Source organism: Merops nubicus, unplaced genomic scaffold (assembly GCF_000691845.1).
Source record: "Merops nubicus isolate BGI_N331 unplaced genomic scaffold, ASM69184v1 scaffold331, whole genome shotgun sequence".
In the NCBI taxonomy this organism is placed as follows: Eukaryota; Metazoa; Chordata; class Aves; order Coraciiformes; family Meropidae; genus Merops; species Merops nubicus.
In genome coordinates this window covers 1-23,546 of record NW_008588744.1, presented here as the reverse complement: position 1 = coordinate 23,546, position 23,546 = coordinate 1, and the positions used below count along the sequence as shown (strand labels likewise).

Below are 23,546 nucleotides of genomic sequence, written 5' to 3'. Positions count from 1 at the left end.
ACATCTTTGGTATTATGCAGATATTTGTATCAATTTTATGGAGAGCTTAAGACTATTACAGCCTTTGAACTCTTTAAACTGCAGTAGGACATGGACACATTTAAATTTTTTTTTTTTGCTTATCATTCATTTAAAACAGTAAATCTTATAAATAGTCTTGATAATGGTTAGAAAAATGAGCAAACAAGTTAAAAGACAGGCATAAAATTTCCATAAAAATGTTTTATTCTTTATAAGTGGAGACTGCATATGAGAAGAGGATGTATTGTGAGCTGTTCAACAAAAGAAAATGCAAAAACCAGCCATCCTCCTAAGCAGCAGAGACACTGGGATATCCTGTACCAGGGCAGAAGACAACTATCAAGTCTATCTCCTTGCCCTCTTCCAATGCAGGAAAGTTAACAGTTTTCAGCAAGGGGCTAAAGAAATTATGTCAAGAAATGCTACTCTGAAGCAGCTGTCCAAGGGCCAACGTTCCCCTCTGCTCCTCATCAGTCTTCATCCTCAGTTTTTACTTTCTTCTTTTTCTTCTTCTTTTTCTCTGTATTCTGCAAACAAACAAATGTTGCTATGAACAAAGCATAATGGAGAAGCAAAGCAACACACGTAGCTAGGCAACAGAGCTCACACTCACAGCAGCTGCCATACTCAGCAAAGCACAACCCCAGAGATGTCCTGCTCCTCTACTGCTGCATGCACTGGATGTTTACAGCAAGGTGGGGCCAGGGGGCAAGGGAAGCTGTGCTGCCTGCCACACTGCTGGCTGCTCAGCACTCTGCCAGGCTGTGTAGCTATCCTGAACAAAGAGGAAAAACTTTAACCTCGTGTTCAGACCAGGATTTCAAAACTAACCAGCTAGTCTGGTTTAGTCCTACCCACTCCACAGTTGCTAGAAGACATCAAATGATGCTTTATCTGTTCAACAGGCACAGCCTCTGCTCCCTACAAGTCCTAAACACTAGACAGATGCCTGAGGATCTGCACCAAGGGATACCCTCCCCACTAGGGAAAAAAAAAATCTACAAAGAGTAGATTAGTGCTGAGAATAGGCAGAGTAAGGATGGGGAAGACACTCCTGGTATGTGGAGGCACTGCAGTCACATACCTCCCAGACCTTACTCTGTAAATGCAAATCATCTTCTATGGCACAGTTGTGGATACCATGAAATCAAGTTACTAGAGTAAAACTGTCCTTGTGTACCACAGGCTACAGATTAGTTAGAATATTCCCCCCTCCCTGTCCCTTTACTCCTCATGTTTTGGAGAGAATCCATTCCCATAAAGGATCAGGGAGTTGTGCAATTCTGCCTCACCTCTACTGTGGGGCTGGCAGGGGGTTCCTCACTCAGTACCTCCTGTTCTTCTGCTTGCTTTTCCTTATCCTTTTTCTTTTTCTTCTTTTTGACAGGTTCATCATCTTCTATAGTTGTCTCTTCTGTATTACAGAAGGAAGAAAAAAGTGGGTTGTCAGTTAAGATTGTAAAAAAGCAAAACAAAAAGCTTTCTATGAGATGTGAGAGGATGCAATGATGGTAGTAAGAATGCAAAATACTGAATACTACACTGCCCCTTCTTTACATCTCTCTACATCTATTTTCCCTCCTCTTTGTCTTTTCCTGCATGACTACTCCCTGCTGTAATCAAAATATGCAACTACCTAAGGTACAAGTGACAAAGTTCAGACAGCACTTTTCACACCTCCTGGTACAAACACCACTTCTACATGCTGCTCCCAAAGATTAAAACAAGCTTGGATGTTCTCATTGGTGTGCCAAATTATCTTCAAGTACTCCTTCTGAAAACAGACCATCCACAGTTTGGCAAATATTTTCACCAGCATCAGAAAAGCAGTGGAAGGACTAAAACCCACATTAGAAATGTGTTCAGCCATCAGTAGCTTGTTTGCAACTCATTTCCCTAACTCAATGGTGGGAATTTGCTAAGAAGCAGACCAGTCCTCTTTACTGTATAGACTGGCAAACACGAAGATCTCTTAATGCTGAGCTAAAATAAAGCCAAAAGCAGAAACTCCTTCCTGTCCTAGAAGACAGGAATTTAATTATTTATATCAGCTGAGCAGAATGTTAACCCAAGGAAAGATTTACTAACGCTCTCTTAGGTTTATTTCTCAGAACTATTCATCAAGAGCTGGCCTAAGTAATCACAGTGGTGAAGGCACTATGACCTACCACTCATTTTCTAGAATACAAACCACAGTCTTAGAAATCTCTAGGTAAAGAAATCAAGCAGCAATCATTACCAAGCTGACAGCCTACGCTGTAGCCAGGCTGTTGCTGCAGTACAGCCAAGTTAAGTTTATTTGTACAGCTGAGTCAGCACTGGATACCAAGTTTCTCAGTGCACAGTACCATGAATAAGTTCATGACGTAGCAACCACTGTCCTTCAGTAGCTACAAAACAGATGCTGAAACCAGTGGTGTTTGTGGTGTGTACAATTGCTACTGGGGGTGTGACTCAAGAAGTAGTTTTCTCACTGCACTTCCCCTTCCAAAAAAAAAAAAAAAAAAACCAAAAAAAAACCAATTTAATTTTGAAGCACACTCACCACTTAAAAAAAAACCCACAAACAAAACTAGAGGAATTATAAAAAAGAACCCCAAACACAACCTCCTAACATCTTGATTGTACTTTGTCACAAGTTTAGTTCCTCAAGGCAGCAGAAGGAATCTGAGTCAAAAATACACTTCAATCCTTGCCTCTAACATAAGCTTCAGACAAAAAAAATTGGCTTCAGGGGAAAAAAAAAAAAATTGCTAGACATGACTAGAGGAAAATACAGCCAGCTAACACATGCCATTTTCTAACATTAAAAAAAATGCCAGAAGCAAAAGAGCAAAGTATTCCAGATAAAGGAACTGGTAAATATAGTTTTAAGTGGATTCTGCCATACATAATTCACAGTGAACAGTGCTCAAACATAAGGTATTCAAGACACGTAGAAATAAGTATCCTCACCTCCCTATGATGGAAATAAAAAGTAGCTGAAAGATAAGCAAACACTACATGAAAGGTACACAGTACAACAGGAGTACACACATTTTACTATGCAACACACTTTCTCTCAGCTGGCTTGGTAAACTATGCATTTTCCAGCAAAACACTGGGTAATAACCTTGGAAAAATAACTTCTTGTTATTACCCTAAAAGTCATCCAGTCTGACCCAGCAGGCAGTGGAACCTGTCACAGTCTACAGCTGCAGATGATGCACTGTGCACCCACAGGCACTGTCACTGCTCTCAGCTAGCAGCAGGCACCTTCCTGAAGATCTCAGCTGCTGCTTTTTAGCAAAGCTTGTCACAAGACTTCATGTATTTGTACCTAGGCAGAATGAGGACAATGGCTCCAAGGGTGCTGGTCTGCCTCTCTGCATGCAACACTTCTAAGTCACTCAAGCCCAGTGGGATTTCTTTTGTGATACACAGCAGCTGACAAGCCAGCAGCCCTCACTCTCCAGCACAGAAAGCAACACCCAGAAGAGCATTTTGACTGATTGCCCTGTGCAGTGCTCAAGACCATCAGCAGTCTACTCACCTGTTTCCACCAGTTTTCACTAAGGTTTGTGTTTTTCCTTCTTTTTCTTTCTTTCACACACCAGCTGGATGTACCCCCCCTCCTCCACATAATGCTCTGCATGTACACAATCAAATCACACTGCCTACCAATAGAGATGCCATGTCATGATGTTGCTATCACTTAAGGCTCTGTGTCTTGCAGGGTTCACTCCATTAATTAAAAGATAGATCTTCCAAATGACTAACTGCTGTTACACCCTGATGGTTAAATGCAAGCTGAATGCTTCACTGGGGGCACTGGCTAGCCCTGCTGGTGGTATGCAATCTGTCCAGCCACATTCAACTTTGAAGACTGTAGTCAGAAAAACACCTGTCTGATTTCCCTTCCCCCACCATTAAAACAGGATTTAACAGACAGCTCCTTAATTGGATTATAACTTGTTTCAGGCACTATCCTTTCTTCGTTTCTTTTTAGGTATTATAAAAGGTGAAAGTGTTGTGAAGTCCTGCCTCACCTCCAACCCCTCACCAGTTCCTACCCAAAGTAGTGCCATACATGCACTCAAAACAGGCAGAGAGAGAACACCACACATCTCATCTTGCAGTAATATTTACATTTCAGATGAGCACCGTGCAAAATATTGTCCCTCATTACAATAAATACTAAAGCAATAGTCTGATAAATAAATTTTCAGTGGCAGCTTCCCACCTTATTCCTGCCCCTCACCTTCCTCTTGTAATACAGACTAGATCAGAATGGACCTGGCTGAAGAATTCCTTCTTTTTCCTGCACTGGTTTTCCACCACCCCCATTATCCTGCAGCCGCTCAAACAGCACAGGGAAGAAGGGGGCAGAGATTTCTTTCATGACACTGGATGTGTAATCTCTAACCAGGGAAAAGCTTAACAGAACCCTGCACCAAAATGAACAGAGTCAAGGACTGCAGAAGTTAAAGGATGATGCATATTCAAGCAGACGTGCAATATAAGTCTTAATGCTGGGGCCTCCTCTGCTATCCTTGACATATTATGGGACTTAGTGAACTCCTCAAACTTCCCAGAGCACCACTGTGCAGCCATACTGGGAAAGAACAAAGTCATGGTCTGTCTGGCATGTGTCAGGGAAATTCATGTGCTTTGCTGGGTGGTCAGATGCAAGAATTTGTACTCACAGGGGCAGTACTATCTTAAAGGGTACAAGAGGACAGGCTGAAGAGATTCGTTCTGCATACAGGTGATATGATAAATAAGCTCTCCAAAAAACACTTCTCCCATAGTCTGAAGCAACTGGCACAGTTAGTTCTAATGCCTAAGAATCCAAATAAAATGACCGAGTCGATAGGAGGAACTGTGGAGAAGCAGGAGCTGTGGCCCCCACATCTGAAGGATGCCCTACCTTTTCAGGAAGAGAAGTAACAGATAGTCCTGCACTTCAGGTTTTGGGAGATTTAAAACAAACCAGACAAGCAAACTGCACAGATTTCAGTAATCCATGAGTATTTTGAGCACTATACAACTCAAATGATTCTTGGTAGGTCAAGGATACCTGCTAAGCTCCACCAAAGCCCTACACCAGGAGGTATCAATGTTCAATAAAGCAAATGAAGCAAAACCAAGCAAGTTTGCATAGGAAAAGCATGAACCACTGAACAGATCTATGACTGGAAATATCCTATTCACAGTGTAAGAGACCAAGCTGGAATGAATGTAGTATTCCACCCGTGAGGAGCTCACACCTGTGAGATCTCAACACTTGCTTTGATAACGCAAGGGAAGCCCAAGGAAACAATTCTGAGACTATAATAAGGGAAGTTAATTCAAAAGATTATCAAAAGCAGTAGCTGTGAGAATCCACATGCTCCAAAAAGCAAATGGGCAAAGTTCAAGCCTCCAAAGTACTTGTACTTATCATAATGAGACAGAGACACACAACAGAACAAGCTGGGACACAGATCTCAGCTTTAAAGCACAAAAGATTCTTCCTCCAGTTTAATTCTCAGCTAAGTTTAAGTTTCTACAACTCGTTCCATCTACATACACAAAACCAACAGGCAAATGGAAAGATCTCAGTGTCAGCTGAGCCTGAAGAGGTACAGAACCAGATAACTGCACTCTGTTACTCAGAACACAGCAGCACAGAGGAGGGCAAGAAGGGAAGGCTCTGACAGGCCTCACCTGCTGCAGGCATGGGTAGCTGACAAAACCTGGAAGTGGCTCACACCCAGATTGGCTCAGTCTCACTGAAGTGACTCAAAGTCATCTTCCATTTCCTTTTTTTTCCCTCCCAATTTATACATTGGGTTCTCCACTATCATAGCAAGTATTAGGCCAGCCATTAAGGCCTAATGTGCACACTGAAGCGCACACTTGAGACAAAGAGAGAGAATGTTTCTCAAAATGTATCATAATACAAAAAAATCTGAGCCCCACTATATATGACCCTGTTGAGCAAGAAATTCTGCAAGATGAATACAAATAGTTTTGTTTTTAAATGTTCTTATATGCTTACAAGTGTTTAAAAGCAGATATTTAAAGCCAACTGAATGCAGTCAGGCGTCAGTCCACAGGTGATTATTACTTTTTTTAAATACACCCCTATACCCAGGGAGGGTAACCAGGTATTGTAGTTAGCTCTGTTAAGCACCACTGCACAATGCACACAGCAACATGCCAGCAGCACAGATGCAGCAACTAACCTTTAATCTCTGCTTTGAACTTCTTTGCTTTCACAGCAACCTCTGTGTCTTGTTTGTCCACCTCCTGAATTTTGCGTTTCTTAGAAACTGCAGGGAGCGTGGAGTCACCAGATGGGTCAAATACTTTTACTTCACTGTAAAGAAAAAAGCAAGTCTGTTTAAGTAACAAAAAGAAGAGCTAGCCCCCAGCTAAGACCCTGCAGTTGAACATAAGCTTTCCAACACAACCTCCTGAGAATACTGGCAGATCTATCTTGCTAACGGTACCTACAGGTAGCAAAACCCTTTCTCCAATACACAAATGGTTCATTACTCATCCAGACTACAGGAGATACCTCATGAAGTACAACCATCAGACCTGAACAGAAGAGAAGAATTAAATAAGAGTTTGGTTCTGGTTTATAGCTGTTCACAGCTCCACAGAGTCCTTAAATTACCCAATTAGATTGATCCATCTGCTGCTGAAAGCCCTTCTAGCATAGCTTTGGTAAATCCATACAAGCATACCCTAAGGTTAATTAATATATATATACACACACAGGGATAGTAGATTTAATTTTGCTTTTTCTGCACTGCTTCTCCACTGTTACCTTTATGGGGCACTACCAGGAAGAATGGTAATGCTAAGGCTCATCTCTCTATCACTTGTATCACCAGCTAAATGAGACATTCATATACCTAATTGTGTCTCAAACTGCCTGGTCTCAAATATTATTGCATGCTCCTTTGTTCAGTCCCAAACTGCTCTACAGTGAACCAGCCACTCAAACTCAGTGTTCTTTATTTGGACCTTTGCAGAGTAACTGAAGCATCTCACAGTAAGGAAGCATTTTTTTTTTCTTATTCAGAACAGAACCCATACTGAAGGGCACAGTTACAAAACAGTAAGTCTAACCTGTTCCCCTCCAGCCACATACTGAGCACCCAAACTTCTCTGAAGCAGGAATCTGAAGTAGCAATCTGAAGTAGCTACCTTGCACAGGTTACACAAGCAGCTGAGGCTAGTGGCTAGACTGGGAAGGATGTGGTAATGCTAGCAGACAGCACCATCAATTCCTCCCCTAATCATCACAAATTATGGGTAACACGGCATGTTGCTTTACAAAAACTGACTACACAGCCTTTTGCAAACAGTGGACTCTGCTTCAGTTAAACCCAGGCAAAAGCTCACTGGCTTGTCAATATACTGCTGCTAATTAAAAATAAATAAAGCCATCAGCAAACAAATATGCCAAAGACAGGTAATGCACTCTTTCACACCTTTTTTGGAAAGCATATTGAAATGTTTCATTTGAAGCTCATCTCTAAAAACTACCTCACAATTAAGCTCTGAGGTAGCAAATTCACACGGGATCTACAGCTCCATGCACGACTAAGAGATTCCTGCCAATTTCCTTTTAAACTTGTTCAGCCCTTCAAACAATCTCCATAAAGCAGCAGTATTGCCATTTTTGTGCTATAGGAACAGTTTGTCAGGGAGTGAGTTAGCTTCCCTTTTAGGCAGCCAGACTGAGCCAAACAGCCAGGAACTATCTCCAGTCTCTCCCCCAAGCCTAGACATGTTTGCAAAGCATGTCTAGCAGTAGAAACATGTCCTGGCAGGTATTCATGACTCCTTACTTTGAGAGGTCAAAAAGCAGCGTGTGTGTTGTCTCCTGAATGCCCTCCTCCCTAAGCTTCTGCCTCCTTACACACCCTGATGCTTCATTTACTGATGGTGTCTTTTCAAAAACCATTGCTATGCTTTGAAATGTCTCGAGTATGGAAATCAAAGTTGCAGCTGTCTTCAGAAAGATGTTTGGGGACTGCAGATGGGTGCAACAGCACTATTTTCCTTCCTCACAGAACTAGCACCCAGCCCTGGCTTTGCTGAGCACTTGAGCTCTACTACACCAAATGTTCAGCAAAATAAGCAGGCCAAGCTAACTAAGCAAGAAACCTGCAACCAAATTAAGCGAAAACCCCAGATGTCACAGCTCTGACTAATAATAACCTGCTCAAATCCTTGGATGTTCAGCTGTCCCAGTTGCAATTTAAGTGCCACTTCATGCAGCAGTAGCTGCTCTAACAGTGGCTAGAGTACAGACCCTATCTGTTGCTTAAGATACTTATTCTGTACAGTACCTAAACAAGGACGTGAAGCTTTGCTCAAAACAAACGTCTTTTTTTTTCTTTTTCTAAGAATAATATAACTAAGTAGGTCTTTAGCACAGCTTCCATATCAAAGAAACTCATTCCAACTGATTTTTCTCAAGTTCTAGTTATTCAGAGTTATATTAAATAAAGCTGCTACATATTAAATCCCTATACTATTCAGCTTTTTGGGCTCATGATGATAACGTCTAAATGTACTTGTTATCTGATGACATCAGTCATTTACTATTAGAAAAATCAGGACTGTTTCTCCACTTCACTGGCTTTACCACAACTATAAAATGTGGGGAAAATGGAAATTCCCATTAGCAACAAGACTTGTCATCAGTGTTGAAGAGCACAGAAAATTTCTTCTGGAATCTTCTGTCAACTCAGACCACAACCAAAAATCTTCCTAGAAATAAAATGAGTCATTTATACTCAGCCATGTTGAAAGGAAAAACTATTCACCTCTTGTTTTGATACTTGTCTGTCCTGGCCAAGGCTTTCCCAGTGCCACTTATTCTTCTTATCTACAAGAAAAATTTAGAAGTGAAAAAGAAATTACTCATAATGAAAACCATTTACAACACAAGTTCTACAGCTCTTGAAAGGAATTAAAAATTGAAAGATAGGCATGTATTATTGGTCAGGATCTCGTGTACACGTTCAAGTCTTAAACCAGCAAGTAGAATAGGGATACACGTGAGGCAGGAAAGGCATGTGCCTTTCTAACACAGCTCTTCAAGAGCCCAATTCAACTGAAGGGTATCTGATTCTGAATCAAACATCCCATGGCCACATGACATACATCATACCTCAACTTCCAAGACCAGCTCAAAATTGTGCAGTTTGTTTTTTTTTTCCAAGGATACCTCATATGAAGGCAGCTGTCAAGGAAGGGCATGTGCCTTTCTAACACAGCTCTTCAAGAGCCCAATTCAACTGAAGGGTATCTGATTCTGAATCAAACATACCATGGCCACATGACATACATCATACCTCAACTTCCAAGACCAGCTCAAAATTGTGCAGTTTGGGTTTTTATTTTCCAAGGATACCTGCATATGAGGACAGCTGTCACCCTATGCCTGGCAAAAAGGCATTCTTAAAACAACAGTACAGGCCCCAGGCAGAATTGGAATTAATATTTGTACTTGCCAGGTGATCAGTTTGGTTTGGCATTAACATGTCTCCTTGCCGTTGTTTCGAGAAGTATCCCCTCCACCCATGAAGTGCTCAAGGAAGAGCAGGCAGGTTTTTTTCTGGATTTTTCTGTTGTTGTTGTTCTACCAATGCCAGTACTACAGCATTAGTATCACATCTTCTAGTTGGGAAGGCTGAACCTAGTCGTCATTTACAAGAGCACATGCAGCAGGCATGCCACCTAAAAGAGGAGACTGAACCCTACATTCCCCTAGCAGGCTGTGCCAATGGCAACAGATGGAACAGCAAGTACAGGGAGGCAGGATCCACATTAGATGACGGGAGGGCAATGCAGCAATTTGCAGAATAACATCTTGTTCTAGCTACAGAGAAAGCCCCTAAGGCTAAGCATGACCAGTATTCAGATTTTGGGGAACCATGGTGGAAAGTGTGAGGTGGAGGAGAAAAATGAAGTGTGCTTTATTTTAAGGTGAAGAGAAAGCAGCTATGAAGTAATAAGTATATCTTTGCCATTAGTACAGAGATGTAGTAGAATGTAATGTAAAGGTATGATCTTATTCACATTGTTCAGAAGCCAGATTTTTCAGTATAATGTAAATGAACACAGGCACATACACAAGAAAAACTGACATCCACACAAATGGATGCAGCAATCTTACAAACCTTACTGCTTCAAGTAAGACTGGAAGAAAACTACAGAACAAGGGTGACACTAGATCATGCAAGTGAATGAAGGGAAGAGACTCGGCAGTGCCTCAGAAAACCACACCATCAATAAGAACATCAGCTTCGTGCAGCCTCCTGCTAGACTTACCCCTCTCTCTTCCAAAAGCCTCAGTCTTGTCTCTACTTTTAGTCTGTTCTCAGCTCCCATTTCAGCACTGGTGTTCTCTCCAAGGGCATCATAACGAATAGTCAAGGCAGTCTTAGCTGCCAGCATTCGAGAAATCTGGAAGAGCCAAAAAGAATATTAAATGCTAAATGTAATGATTCACTCTGCTCTGGAATCCATACCCACAAAGTAACCATTTACTAGCAGTGTATAGGCCAAAAACCATTTAGCACATCATTCTATCAACACTGAAATACCATTAATGTTTCCATCTATCAAGAAAATAAGGTGCTACATCTGAGACAGCAAGTTATACATATCTCACCCTATCCAGACCTTTAGATCAAGTTAGCCTGGGGTGTTCATTTCCAGCTGGATAGCTTTCTCCACAATTAGAACACATTCATCCACCTGCATTATAAAAGCCCAAGCTCTTTAAAAGCAAGGCACAAAAGTTTACGAGCTCCAGCTCAACAAAAGTCCAATTTCCAAGCAAGATTCAAGCCTGTACCAGCTAAGTTTACCATCATGTAAAAGTTCTAACACACCCCTGAAGAAAGCCAGCATTAAGTGACAGTTCAGTAGGAATGCAAATGCTACTGCTCTGATGTGTCAAATAGACAATCCCCTTCACTTTTTTAACAGAAATGACATCCAAATATTTGTGGGAAGGTGGCATGTTTCACATAACCACGAAGCATCACAGTGAAGCAAGCCATGGAAAGAGCTTCACTGTGAAGCTCAAACCTTTTAATCAAGAGATATTCATGCTCTGGAAAAAGCCACACTTGTAAACAATTCTGCAACTCACCTTTCCTTTGTTTTTGGCATTAGTTTGTCCCACTAGGGAAGCATGATAGATAAGGCCAAATTTCGGTGTGTCCCGTTTAGACTTCAGTGCTCTGAAGAGTGCTTTCTCAGCACCCAGTATCTGAACTGTTGAAGCTGGATGCTTTGCCAGATTCAAGAGGGAACCTAGAAGGAAGTGACACAGTAATTTGTCAGAGGAGCAGCTAGCAAAGGAGGAGGCTAGATTTCTATGCTACTCAAAAGTAGGAAGCTCAGAGCCATCTATTTCTACACAAGCTGCTTCATGTTCATTTTCTGAAAGACAGGTAAGCCATTTCAGTCTTTCATGCTTCAACTAACTGTTTTGGTTTCAGCAACAGGAAGGAAGGCTGCCTCAATGAAGCATATTCCACTGGAGTAATGACTGCTGCAAAGCCTGGGAGCAGGAGTGTGGCATTACAGAACTGCGGCATAGATAACTGAAGTAAGGCTGCTACCTTGGGCCAGCCTGACTCTAAAAGCCTTATGCCAGTTTGTCAGCATTTTACCTCAGAAGTGACTGGATTATCAGCAGGAAGCTCAGTAAGTGTCTCAGAAGAGGTAGTGACTTAAGTTGCCCTCATATTCCAGAAAGAATTCGGGCCAACTGAGAACGTTGTCATCACCGACTACTCCCAAGCTCCTGCTGGCACCCTCTGATCCAAGAGCTGCCTTCACCACAGGATGCTCACCAGGGCCTTGCACAACTTTCAGCTAACCAGCTCCTCAGAGAAAACCTCTGATGAGGTCACCGAAGCTTTATGTTCACGGATCAGTCTGACCCACCTGCATGAGCAATGAGCCTTGCCCCAACCAGCTCCCCCACCATGACGGTGAGGTTGGGAGCAATGGCCATCATTCTGTTCTTCAGGTAGTCGTACAGCTGCGTCCGGTACTCGGAGATCTCAATCACCTGCCACAGACAGTGTGCCAACAGGAGTTAGTATTAGCTGAACAACAAATATGAAGAGCTAAATATATTGAGATGAGGAAGTGCTGAGAATTCCAATGAAGGAGACTAACAAAATGCAGACAGCCAAGAGCCCGAGGTATAGAAAGCTTTATATAGGGCATATTCCCAGAGCAGAGCTCCATCCACTATGTAGATTGGATCTGTACTGCTTATTCCCTTATGTGACTTATTTCCTCAGGAAAGCTCCTGATAAAGGAGCTGACAATATGCCCAAGACAGCGAAGCAGAACAAAAATACCTAGTAAGGACTTTTTCTTGAGGACAAAACCCTGGAACATTCAGTTTTCACATAAATCTTTGCCACCATTCTCCTGAAATGGGATAAATGCTCTTTACTTGTTCCACACAAATACACACAATTAGAATGCACATAAAGCAGCCCAGTCTAGACCAAGAGCAGGAACTCCTAACCCTGCCACTCCCTGGTAAAGTCACAAAGAGATCCAGCTGGCACCACTGAAGGCAGAGGGAGTTCACATACAATCCAGATGAATGCAAGATAGGGCTTCTAATTCTTTTAGGAACTCAGCGCTACACTTCTGATCCAGAGTTTACCACCTATCTTCAAAAGTGACAGATTAAAAAGAGCCCATGGAGTACCATAATCTCAAAGACTTAAAAGCACAACGATGCCAAAATTCCCCCCAAAACAGGACTGCCGCTTTCGCAAGACTCTGTGCAGACACCAACAGTCTGAGATGGCTCAGATGAGGTAGTGACTGTGCACCCTCACGTCTGTACATCAGGAAAGCAACAATGCAGGAATCATCACTGCCATCACAAGTGTGCTAGCAACACCCTGGGAAAATCCTGCCTTGGTAGAAGAGACTGTTATGGCTAAAGTGGAGCTCCCACTGCTACTCATCCCCGTGTGCATACCTGATCACAGAGGTGGATTATGTTGCTTATATCTTCTTCTGATACTTCTGTCCCCATAGAAATCTCAGCAGCAGCCTTCACTTCCTCTTCAATCTCCTCTGGTAGGATGTCAGAAACATCAGAGGAGGCAAAATTGCTTCTGTCTCCTGTGGGGGACAGATAAAAGCATGCTTGTGCTGGCAGCAAAATGAACCAGTAAAAAGGCACAGAAACAGATGAAGATAAAAGGACAAAATAACAGTGATTCAAGTCTGCTACCATCTTATTCCAAACTCCCCAAATATATGTCAATGTTCTGACTTAATGTTTGTACTAGCTGAGAACGGTTGGAAATATTTAATATTAAAGTAGGAAAACGCCCTTATTCTGTAATACTGCATACTTCACTTTTTCAGTAGCTGCTTGCTGCAAAATTTTCAGTCACAAGATTACAAAGAAGAATTCCAGGAAGTAAGCAGTTATTTACCACCAAGCAAACCTATGTAAAATTCTTCCTACAACTGGGAGAAAAGCTCCCTTAAAACCACAAATCTCCCTATGGACTGCAAAGCTGTTGTTTTGTTCTGTTTTTAAATAAATAAAATCATAAATACAAAGCACATGCTTAAGGGATGGGGCAGGTGTCCAAAATATTAAACTGGTCATTCTTTCTGCTCTTATGAGTTATTACAGCAGTTGGTGTCTCCAAGAACAGTTGCAAACAGGCAGCAATTATCTTCACCTCAGTTTTTGGCAGCTAATTGTCAGAGTGGAGTGTTGACTAACTATGATTCCCAGAAGATATGCTGGTGGTCGACTAGGGATATGGTATTTGCTTTCTCTTAAAACTCTGAAATGATAATTTTCATCAGCATACCCAAGCAAGCATGTGCTACTTTTCCACCAGCCCCATGTACACTGCTGCTGAAGGCAGGGTGGTATATAGGGTCGTGACTAGCTGGGTGAGTGAGCCACTGGTCTACAAAACTCATTGCCACCAATGGATTGTGTATGAACATGCAGCATTCCCCAGCCTCAAGGCCTCATTACTCACCAACTTTTCGCACACATTTACAATATGCTAGGTTATCTGTGATGATTTTGCCCAGTTCAGGGAAGTGCCAACCATACCATTCCCTGCAACGCATGATGTAGTTATTCAGTTCTTTGTCCAAGTCATCAAGAAGTGCTAAGAGAAAGAAGAATGGACTTTTACTCTAAAAAGGTAATTCAAAAATGGAAAACTTTGAAATGAACAACTGAAGTATTTCACCCCATAAGACAGAAATGGAACATATGCTGCAGTACATTAGAAGTCATTACTTTTCAAAGAACTGCATAATCCCAGGCACAATATTATAGAAATATCACAACTGCCACGAGTGTGACCTGAAAGCTTCATCACTGAGATTGTCTTGGACAGAATCCTTTAACAGCTGCAAAGCACATTCCCCTGGAAGGGGAACAGCAGCCAGTTATTCTTCCTCCCAGCCAGCCAAAGTGCTACACGTAAGACTGATGTAAAACAGAGCCATCTAATAAGCTTTAAGGAAGAATGTTTTCATGGTGAGAAACCGACCGTGCATTCAGTTACTTGACTTAAACATTAAGCCCTTTAGTTGCCTTTATAATATAAATATACCCAACACAAATCCAACAGGCTCATCATTTACCAGATATGACCAATAACTGGATTTACAACATAACACCCACAGCATATATTGCTGCAGAGCCCTGAGGCTAAAACATTTCCCACTAATGCAATACCAACATTCCCATCTGTTGTCTCAGTGGTAGTGACGAAGGAACTGAATTAAATCATTAATTTCAGCTTAACTATTGTTTCATCATTGACAACAGCCTGGGAAATAACACTCCAAGCAGAATTCCTCACCACTGCTTCACAGCAAGTGTGCTGATTATGATGTGGATGTCTTCAAGGAAAAATGAGGAATGGGCTTTGCTAGCTGTGTTTAGAATTTCAGTGTTTTCCATTAAGAAAGCAAGAAGATGGAATGCAGCATTATATGCTGCAGTGGGTTTTACATGCCCAACGTAAGAGCCTATTTCTACACTGCCCTCTACACAAAATACCACTAAAATGAAAGGTCAAAAAATATGGTCCTGTGGGGAGTATTCTCCCAATACCACCCAGAACGGAGGCACATTGGGAACTGAAGTCCTCAGAGGACAGAACTAACACTGCCTGTGTTCCAGCTGACCTCTATGCCAAGGAAAAGTTAATGCCAGTTTACTGTACAACTCTAGAAATGTTCCTGCTCTGTGGAAAACCCTGTTAAGAAAACAGACTTTATGCCTAGCTGAAGACCAATACCCAACTTCCTGAAACATGCTCGGAGGACATCGACAGCAATGCCTTTCTGTAACCAATGGAAATAAGTCAGCTACCCTAAGCCAAATTCATTAATAATTTAAGCTCTAAATATACTTACAAATTGCCTGGATAATCATGGTATCTACTTTGTCTGGGCTGAATTTCAGCTTGTACCGGGAAAGGCTGGGGAGACAAATACAGTTTCATCAGCATCCTGCTGCAGTGTGTCCCACCTGCCCCTCCTGTGTGTTAATACAGCTGTCCATACATCCATTCATCAGCTCAGCACTGTGCTGAGCACTCTCAGCCGTGGCCAGAAGCCACACTGACACCAGTTTCACAACAGCTCTGACACATGTCCATCCCACCCGTGACCAGGCTGAAAGGGAAAGTCAGGGCTATCTGTGCCACGTGCAGCAGGCCCAACATGAGTGCTGTGGCAGGAAAGTGGCTGTTTCTTTCTTCATGGTTCCCCACAAAATATATTTGACAACAGCACTTCCAGTTCTGCAGTGGCTGAAGGCAATCCACAAAGCTCTACCTACCCAGCAGCAAATATCAGCAACAGAAGAAACTTCCTGGAACAGATTCTGATTGTCTGAGAAATCCCATTACCATCTGGCTTTAATGTATATTTAAAATTTGTCAGTATGCCACAGAAAAAGACACTTGATATCAATGAGGTCTTGCATCTTCAAAGTCCTTTTTCAATATTAATGTCCATTTTCTAAGCAAACACATATCTATTTTTAAGGTACTAACTACAACAAAGCAGTTCTCTAACCTGCCAACGGCTCATGGACAGGACAAGCTCATGTCAGAATATGGATTAAAAGTTACTTTTGAACAAATGCTTGACCCCATGCTGATCCAACAACTTTGTACTGAAGTACTGCTCCACTAAACCTGAAAGGCAGCGAGGGCAAGGTGGGGAGACAACTCTGCCTTTACCATTTACATTATGCATTACATGGGTATTTATTCTGGCATAAATCAGCACATCATGGGTCTTCACCTTGTAGGAATGAACTTTTAAATGACTCACTTGACTGCTACAAAGACATTTCAGATCAAATCCTGAAGTATGTAACATGCAAAGAAAAGCTATCAACTTCAACCCTGGGTGAAGACAAAGCCTCTCCCTAAAGGGTGGGAGCAAACCAGAAAGCCCTTCCTTCATAAAACGAGATTTCAGACACCAATGTGTGTTGACTTAGAGACCATGTCACATACCTACAAACACTTCAGCACAGCCGAGGGGACAGGAGTGGGGCAGACCCGGGGTGCAGCAGAGCTGCTCAGACTCACCTGTGTGCCAGACCCAGGCACATAGCTGCCATCTCCCGAGAAGGGAGGCCTGTAATGAGCCCTTCGATCTGCGAGCGGATTCCTCTCATCAGCTCTGTAACCATGGGGCTGTGTATACAACTCAAATTCAGCTTGTCCTGCAGGATGCAAATCAACAGTCCAAAGTCAAGCATAGCAATTACATTCCTCTAAAGCCCCTCTTCCAGTAGCCTTATCTCATTGTACCTGGTCTTCTCCCTGCAATTCTGTGATCACACAACAGTTTCAGTCATCTTTGATGCTCAAGGTAGTGACACCCCCAGCTCTCCACACAGTTACAATTCCAGTTTGAAGAGATTTATAATTAATGCTCCATCTGCCATGTAGACACTTGAACCAAAGATTCAAAATTTTGCTGTTTTCTAGGAACAGTTTGGCCACAGAAAACTCAGAAGTAGAGGGTTGGAGGCTTTGAGTCTTTCAGAGAACAAAACTGAATAATTAGTTCAGAGTCCTTGGTATTACCACTTTAACATCAAATCCTCCTCATTTTGCAGCATACACCTGTCTCCCAAAATGTCATCAAGGGTTGGAGGCTTTGAGTCTTTCAGAGAACAAAACTGAATAATTAGTTCAGAGTCCTTGGTATTATCACTTTAACATCAAATCCTCATTTTGCAGCATACACCAGTCTCTCAAGATGTCATCACCCCACTACTGATGCATCTCCTAGTGAGGAATAAGTACATCTGCCTGACTGGTTTTGTTTGATTCCTCCCTCCCCTTTTTTTCTGGATGGTATTATGGAAGTTAATATTTTCATCTGCTGACCTTCTAATCAATATTAAGTGTGAAATCAGGCAAACCTGAACACCTCAGTGCAGTTCCACTTCACTCATGTACTCAAGACCACCTCTTCCCAGCATACATGCAGCACCCATCTGACAGCAAGGATCAGACAGCTCCCACTGCAAGCACTGCTCGGGCAGCCTGACCCACTGCTAATGCTGGCAAAATCTCTGGAACCTGATTATAAGGCTTCAGTAGCATGGGACAAAAGGAAGAATGGCAAAATCAATCATCACCTTTATGACACCTCCAAGTTTGGCATCTGCTACTGCCAACTGTTCATGGGCATCTTTTGCTACTATCTTCTTGAGAATTTTCTTCAAGTTCTTGCTGAGCTTGCCTTCTACAAGAGCTGTGGATGCTGTATAAAACAAAAGCAAAGATGTCATTTCTTTCCCCTCCTAAAACCCTTTAAAATAGTATTCTTTACTTGGTCTTTTTGCTTTAACTGCCTACAGTAGCTCTAACCTGAGCTGCAATACTACTTTGTCACAGAGTGGCTAAAATCAAAACAGAAGAAAATTAGATACTTGCTCCTTTGGAGGCCTAAATCAAAAACCCTTCTCACTGTTGCCTCTCCTTTCTCAATGTGGTTTCAGTGCTAGATCTGTCAATTTTCTTTAAGGGCCTCTACAAACAGTATGCCATATGCTTCTTTAAGACATATGTTTAACATTTCTGAAGGCAAGGTTATAAGGGAACGTGGTCTATCATTTAATTAACCAACCATTTTCCAGGTCCCTTAGTCAGCAACCATATCCTAAACTGAGTTATGGCTTATCTGCACCCCCTGATGATGATATTGTACTATCCAAAGCCCAGCACAGAATGATGCCAAACACACTGGCTGGGCAGTCAGACATGAACCCTTTTAATATAGCACATAGACTGAAGAATTTTAAAAGGGCCTTCTTCATTCTCAAGTATTAATAGATCTGTAAAAGTTTCACAATCCCACACAGTATATTTTAGGCAGGGCAGGCACTGTCTTTGTGGGTCAGCTCTGTGCTCCACTGAATGTCTGTGACTGACTCAACACCTTCATCATAGTAAACAGAGAAGAAGGCAGTGATTTTTGATTTTCAGAAGCTTAATGAAATCTAAGGGTTAAATCTAAGTGCTGTGCTAAGTTTCCCATCTACAAGGGAGATAAGTTTCCACCTTTCACACTGGCCAATAGGTCCTAGCTTACCTAAAAGAGCCACACAGTCTTCCCTTCAAAATAAATGTGATATTGAAAGTCTGAATACTCCCTCCCATTTCAAAGATAAGTAAACCTGAAATAAAGTAGAAGTAGTTTTGGGGGGTGTTGTATTATTCTGTCAGGGTTTAAAATTTTTTTTCAATCAGCCCAACTACACATGATCTGAATCCAATCATACAAAAGCAACAGAACCCAAACATATGCCAGAGGGAATATATGGCAGCTGCAATCTCAGTTGCTTCACTTGCATCTCACGTATGATGGTGGTGTCTCCATTTCTTCTAAGTGTAATACAGGCATTTTCTTAGGCTGAAAAATCAGATATTATATGCATGCATAAAACAAGGATCATTGTAATCTATGGCCTCTGCTACCCATCTGTTGTCTCAGTGGTAGTGACGAAATGTTGACTCAAATCAGTTGTGCTCAGCTTCAACAAGAATCCATCATTGACAACAGGCAACATCTATCAGCCAAAACCTTCTGCATGGGGCTCATCAGTGAGCTGCTTGGAAAACAAACATGGTAGGAAAAAACTAGACTTCACTGCATCTCTACCTCACTATAGAGGAGATAGATGACTTCGTAAAACAACAAAATGGTTGACTTTGAAAAATATTTAACAACTAAGGAGAGAAATAGATCAAGGACAGAGGTAAACAATCAATGAAGTGGTGGATGACAGGGATGTTTCTTTTTTTTGTAAGAACAGTGTTAACTCACTCACCAGCAAGTGCTTCTGTTGTGTCCTGGAATTTTTCAAAGTGTTTCAGCTTTACTCTACAGAACAAAAATACAAGTGTGTAAACAAATGGACATAAACCAGATGCCAGAACCCTTGAACTTTCCTTTTGCCTCTGCTATTACAGTTCCCCTTTTCTCCCTAAGACTGCAAAAGAGATAAATACCCAGACCCTCAAAAAGAAAGAAGAGCACTAACCCTGAATACTACGTTTGAACCTGATGTGACTTTCCAGGTGGGTCTCACAAAATTTATTTAAAAAAAAAAAGGAATTTTGATTTAGTATTTCTAGTACCAATGTAATCAGAAAACTTAAGCTCCCTTTTTGTCTTGGAGTTCATATTCCAGGGCAGATATCCATTCAAACTGCAACACTACACCCTGATTAACGAGGTGTTGCTGCTGATTGACTGATGATAGCACCTTCCCACTCATCTTCAAAAGGGAACCTTCTGCCTCTGTGGAATGCATCCTGCACATTTAATGTGCTTCATTTTTAACCAAATGCATCTTCAAAGACTTTAAAACAGAACTGATTCATTGCCCATGAATCCTCAAGTCCTCCCCTGTAATTAGATGTTAGAATACAACTTCTGAGCTGGGCCTAAAACAACAGAAAATTCTTAACCAGCGTGCCAGGTCCTCAGGTCCAGCTTCCCTCTTCCCCTGGCACAGTCTGTGGTGCTGATATCTACAGTTACAGTTAAGAAGCCATCTGAATCCAGTAAATTCCTCATCAGGGACAGGCATTTGACTAATCCTGTTCTGATTAACCACTGCTCTTTGTGAGTCAAGTATCTGCAAAGGAAGCAAGGTCAGAGATAAACCTGAATGCTTAAGCAGAGCCCAACAGAAGCTCCAGGCTTACAATGATGCCTTTCCAGAGAGGCAGATAGGAATTACTTTGATCAGAGCAGAGATCCATTGAGAGCCACATCCTGTCTAGCAAATGGACAAAATGATGTTTCCAAGACAAGACTAACAAGGCTGCAAACAAGCATATGTGGGATATTCCAGCCTCTCCTCTAACTGCTGCTACAGAGCAGGATGAATCCAAATCACAAGGCATAGCTTGTTCAGAGGTATCTGTTATAACCAAAGCTGGTTAGAAATCTTCCAATAAAAACACCCTACACAGACTTGGAAGGAATCCACTGTTGTCCTCAGCTTTAGGGCAATTGGCTAGAAAGATGAGCTTGGTAGTGGACACTGCAGTCCCTGTGCAGCTGCACGGTGGTGCTGACACTCAGAGCATGGGCAGCAACACTCACTCTCAGTTCAGTGATCCACACACCACTGATCTCAGCTGCATTGAGCTCTGGGGATTTTTTTAAGCATTTCCTTTGAGCACAAAACCCTGTCATTTCAGCCAGTCCCAGCATTACATGCTTGGATGTTCCCTTTTTTTGCTTTAGTGATACATGGTAATGACTTCTGCAGCTTAAGTTATTAAGTTAATTCAGTTATTTCTTTCACTTCGATATTCCAAGTTTCTCTGAGCATTACACTTCAGGTTATCCTTGTTCAGTTTTTAGGTTTTCCAATGCTGACAAATAAACATCAAATACTTCTCTCTGAACTTCAGATGCATGTAACTACATGGTCGTGTTCTTCCAAAAGCCAGGCTGCTATTCCCCATATAAAGCTCTTACATTTTGTTTGCTTTTTCAGGAGTTTCAAATTCTTTCCATAAACTGTCAACTTCCTGGAGCTTTTTCTCATTCAGAACCTGTAGGAAGGAAAAAAAAACAAAACAACATAACACAACATACAAAAACAACACCCACACAACTATAAAGCACTTTTGAACAACCTTCAACTCTGCATTCAGCAGAGAAGACCTGAAGCATATTTACAGTCTATCCAACCACAGCAAGTTAAGACCCATGAAGTCAAACTCAGCTTCAGTGACCTCCAGTTTCATCATTCTCTCTCAGCAGCTTTATCCTACCAACATACACACAATACTACAGAGATTTTACTCTCAACTGAATTACAGGAGTTGCTCAATCATGGCTGGGTCCTTCTGAACCTGCACATTAAAGCAAAACCCTCTCCTTGTCTAGGAAAAGTAGGCTTGCTCCACCTCCTCTACAGGACTCATTCACAACCCCAGTGACCCAAAACCACACCTGCCACTGCTCTGGGAAAATAGAAACATGTCTGGGATGCCTCAGAGGAAGGAGCAATCCCACAAGTTATTTTCATTAATCTGAGCTAGCCCAAGGAAGAAAGAGAACATCACTATAAAGATGACTTTTCACCACAGTTTGGTAATCAGCTGAGCCAAGAATTACCTCAGAGTCAGCAATGGCTTAATCCCATCTCTGTACAGGGGATCCCTCTGTTTTAAACAGCACAAGATTAACAGCTGCACGCCTAGAGCCCACACACATTTCCCAAAATGCAGAGTGTACTGCAAATTCCCAGAAAAGTGCTCAGGAGAACAGGACAGTCAGGATCTTCACAATGTTATGCTCTTTACATCTCACTCAAGAATCTCCTGGTTTTGTCCCCACAACACAAATACAATTTGATGCAGTGTAGGAATGGATTTTGCTCCCTTGAAGATTTTTAAACCCTGGTCAAAGGAGATTGTCTTTTTTAAACTCAGTCAGTAGCTGAGCAAATAAACATAGTAACTGATTTCCCACAGGGCTCCTGAGGCACAGAAAAAGCTCAGGCAAGTCTTCCTTTCCTCAGCCTGCTGATTCTTTCCTCCCACTCATCTTTCACACCCAGAGGCCTACAGAATTTTTAGTCTCCATAAGGAGACAGGAGTAGACAGAGATAAAGACTTAGAAGCTGCTAAAACAGTTGTTAGCCTATAGAAATTACATGCCTATGGATATTTTATGTCCTGCAAGATAGCCAGACTTGCTGAAAAAAGTCTTCCAAGATCTAGAATGTAGCTATGCCCCATTTGCCCTTAATATTTAGACTGTTTGCTTCTCTGATATGAGCAACATCTACAAAGGAATACCTGAGATCTACACAGCTTGCAGAGGACAGCAGTTCTTCATAAAGGCAGAGCAGTTATGCTGGCAATGGACATCCCTGGGAGCTGCTGAAAATGGACCTGGGTGAACAGGACTGTCTCCCCAAATTCAGAAGCACAAATTCACAGAATCACAGCACGTTAGTGGTTGGAAGGGACCTCAAAGATCATCTAGTCCAGCCCTCCTGCCAGAGCAGGATCACCTACAACAGATGGCACAGGAACGTGTCCAGGAGGGTTTTGAATGTCCCCAGAGAAGGAGACTCCACCACCCCCCTGGGCAGCCTGTTCCAGGGCTCTGTCATCCTCACCATGAAAAAGTTTTTTCTAATATTTTTATGGAACCTTCTATGTTCCAACTTGTACCCATTGCCCCCTGTCCTGTTACTGGACGTCACTGAAAAGAGCCTGGCTCCATCCTCCTGGCACTCCCCCTTGACATACTTATAGACATTTATGAGGTCACCCCTCAGCCTCCTCTCCTCCAAGCTAAAGAGACCCAGCTCCTTCAGCCTCTCCTCACCAGGGAGATGCTCCACTCCCTTAATCACCTTGGTGGCTCTGCACTGGACCCTCTCAAGCAGTTCCCTGTCTTTCTTGAGCTGAGGGGCCCAGAACTGGACACAATATTCCAGATGTGGCCTCACCAGAGTAGAGGGGCAGGAGGACCTCTCTTGACCTACTTGCTGCTCCCCTTACAATACACCCCAGGATGCCACTGGCCTTCTTGGCCACGAGGGCAGTCATCCTGCTCTCCACCAGAGCCCCCAGGGCCCTTTCTCCTACACTGCTCTCCAGCAGGGCAGTCCCCAGCCTGTACTGGTGCATGCTGTCCAATCCCCGAGGGGGAAAAAAAATACAACAAACACCACAAACAACCAACCCCACCCCAAAAGCAAAAAAAAAAAAACTAGCAGTGACAATCTTCGGAACGTGCTTTAAAACGAAAAAGAGCCCAGCTCTGCAGAGAATATTTTGACAGCGAACGAAGACACGAGTGAAACAAGGGCAGAGGCTTGCGGCTGACCCGCCGCCCTCTCTGGGCCAGGAGGCGATGCGGGGGAGACCCCCGCGCTGCAGCGGAGACCCCCGCGCTGCAGGGGCGCTGAG

General features: G+C 42.5%; 1 protein-coding gene across 1 annotated transcript; it reads right to left on the bottom strand.

Moving 5' to 3' along the window:
• Positions 1 to 215: 215 nt before the first annotated feature.
• Positions 216 to 23,264, bottom strand: NOP58 (NOP58 ribonucleoprotein). The gene is made up of 15 exons (XM_008949333.1): positions 23,120 to 23,264; positions 21,091 to 21,259; positions 19,424 to 19,476; positions 17,729 to 17,853; positions 16,665 to 16,801; positions 15,475 to 15,539; positions 14,076 to 14,210; positions 13,043 to 13,188; positions 11,977 to 12,103; positions 11,174 to 11,337; positions 10,345 to 10,479; positions 8,835 to 8,896; positions 6,231 to 6,364; positions 1,314 to 1,435; positions 216 to 548 (listed from the first exon to the last, which is right to left on the bottom strand). The coding sequence occupies exons 1-15, from the start codon at positions 23,262 to 23,264 to the stop codon at positions 492 to 494; spliced, it is 1,776 nt and encodes a 591-aa protein (XP_008947581.1). The 3' UTR covers positions 216 to 491.
• Between the last annotated feature and the right edge of the window lie 282 nt (positions 23,265 to 23,546).

Bases quoted from the DNA above. Each gene is read 5' to 3' on its own strand.
- NOP58 (XM_008949333.1), bottom strand. From the start codon at position 23,264: ATGCACCAGTACAGGCTGGGGACTGCCCTGCTGGAGAGCAGTGTAGGA. The intron at 14,211-15,474 runs GTAAGTATATTT...TCTTTCTCTTAG, and splicing joins CATGATTATCCAGGCAATTT to CACTTCTTGATGACTTGGAC. The intron at 8,897-10,344 runs GTAAGTCTAGCA...TTTTTCTTGTAG, and splicing joins GGCTTTTGGAAGAGAGAGGG to ATAAGAAGAATAAGTGGCAC.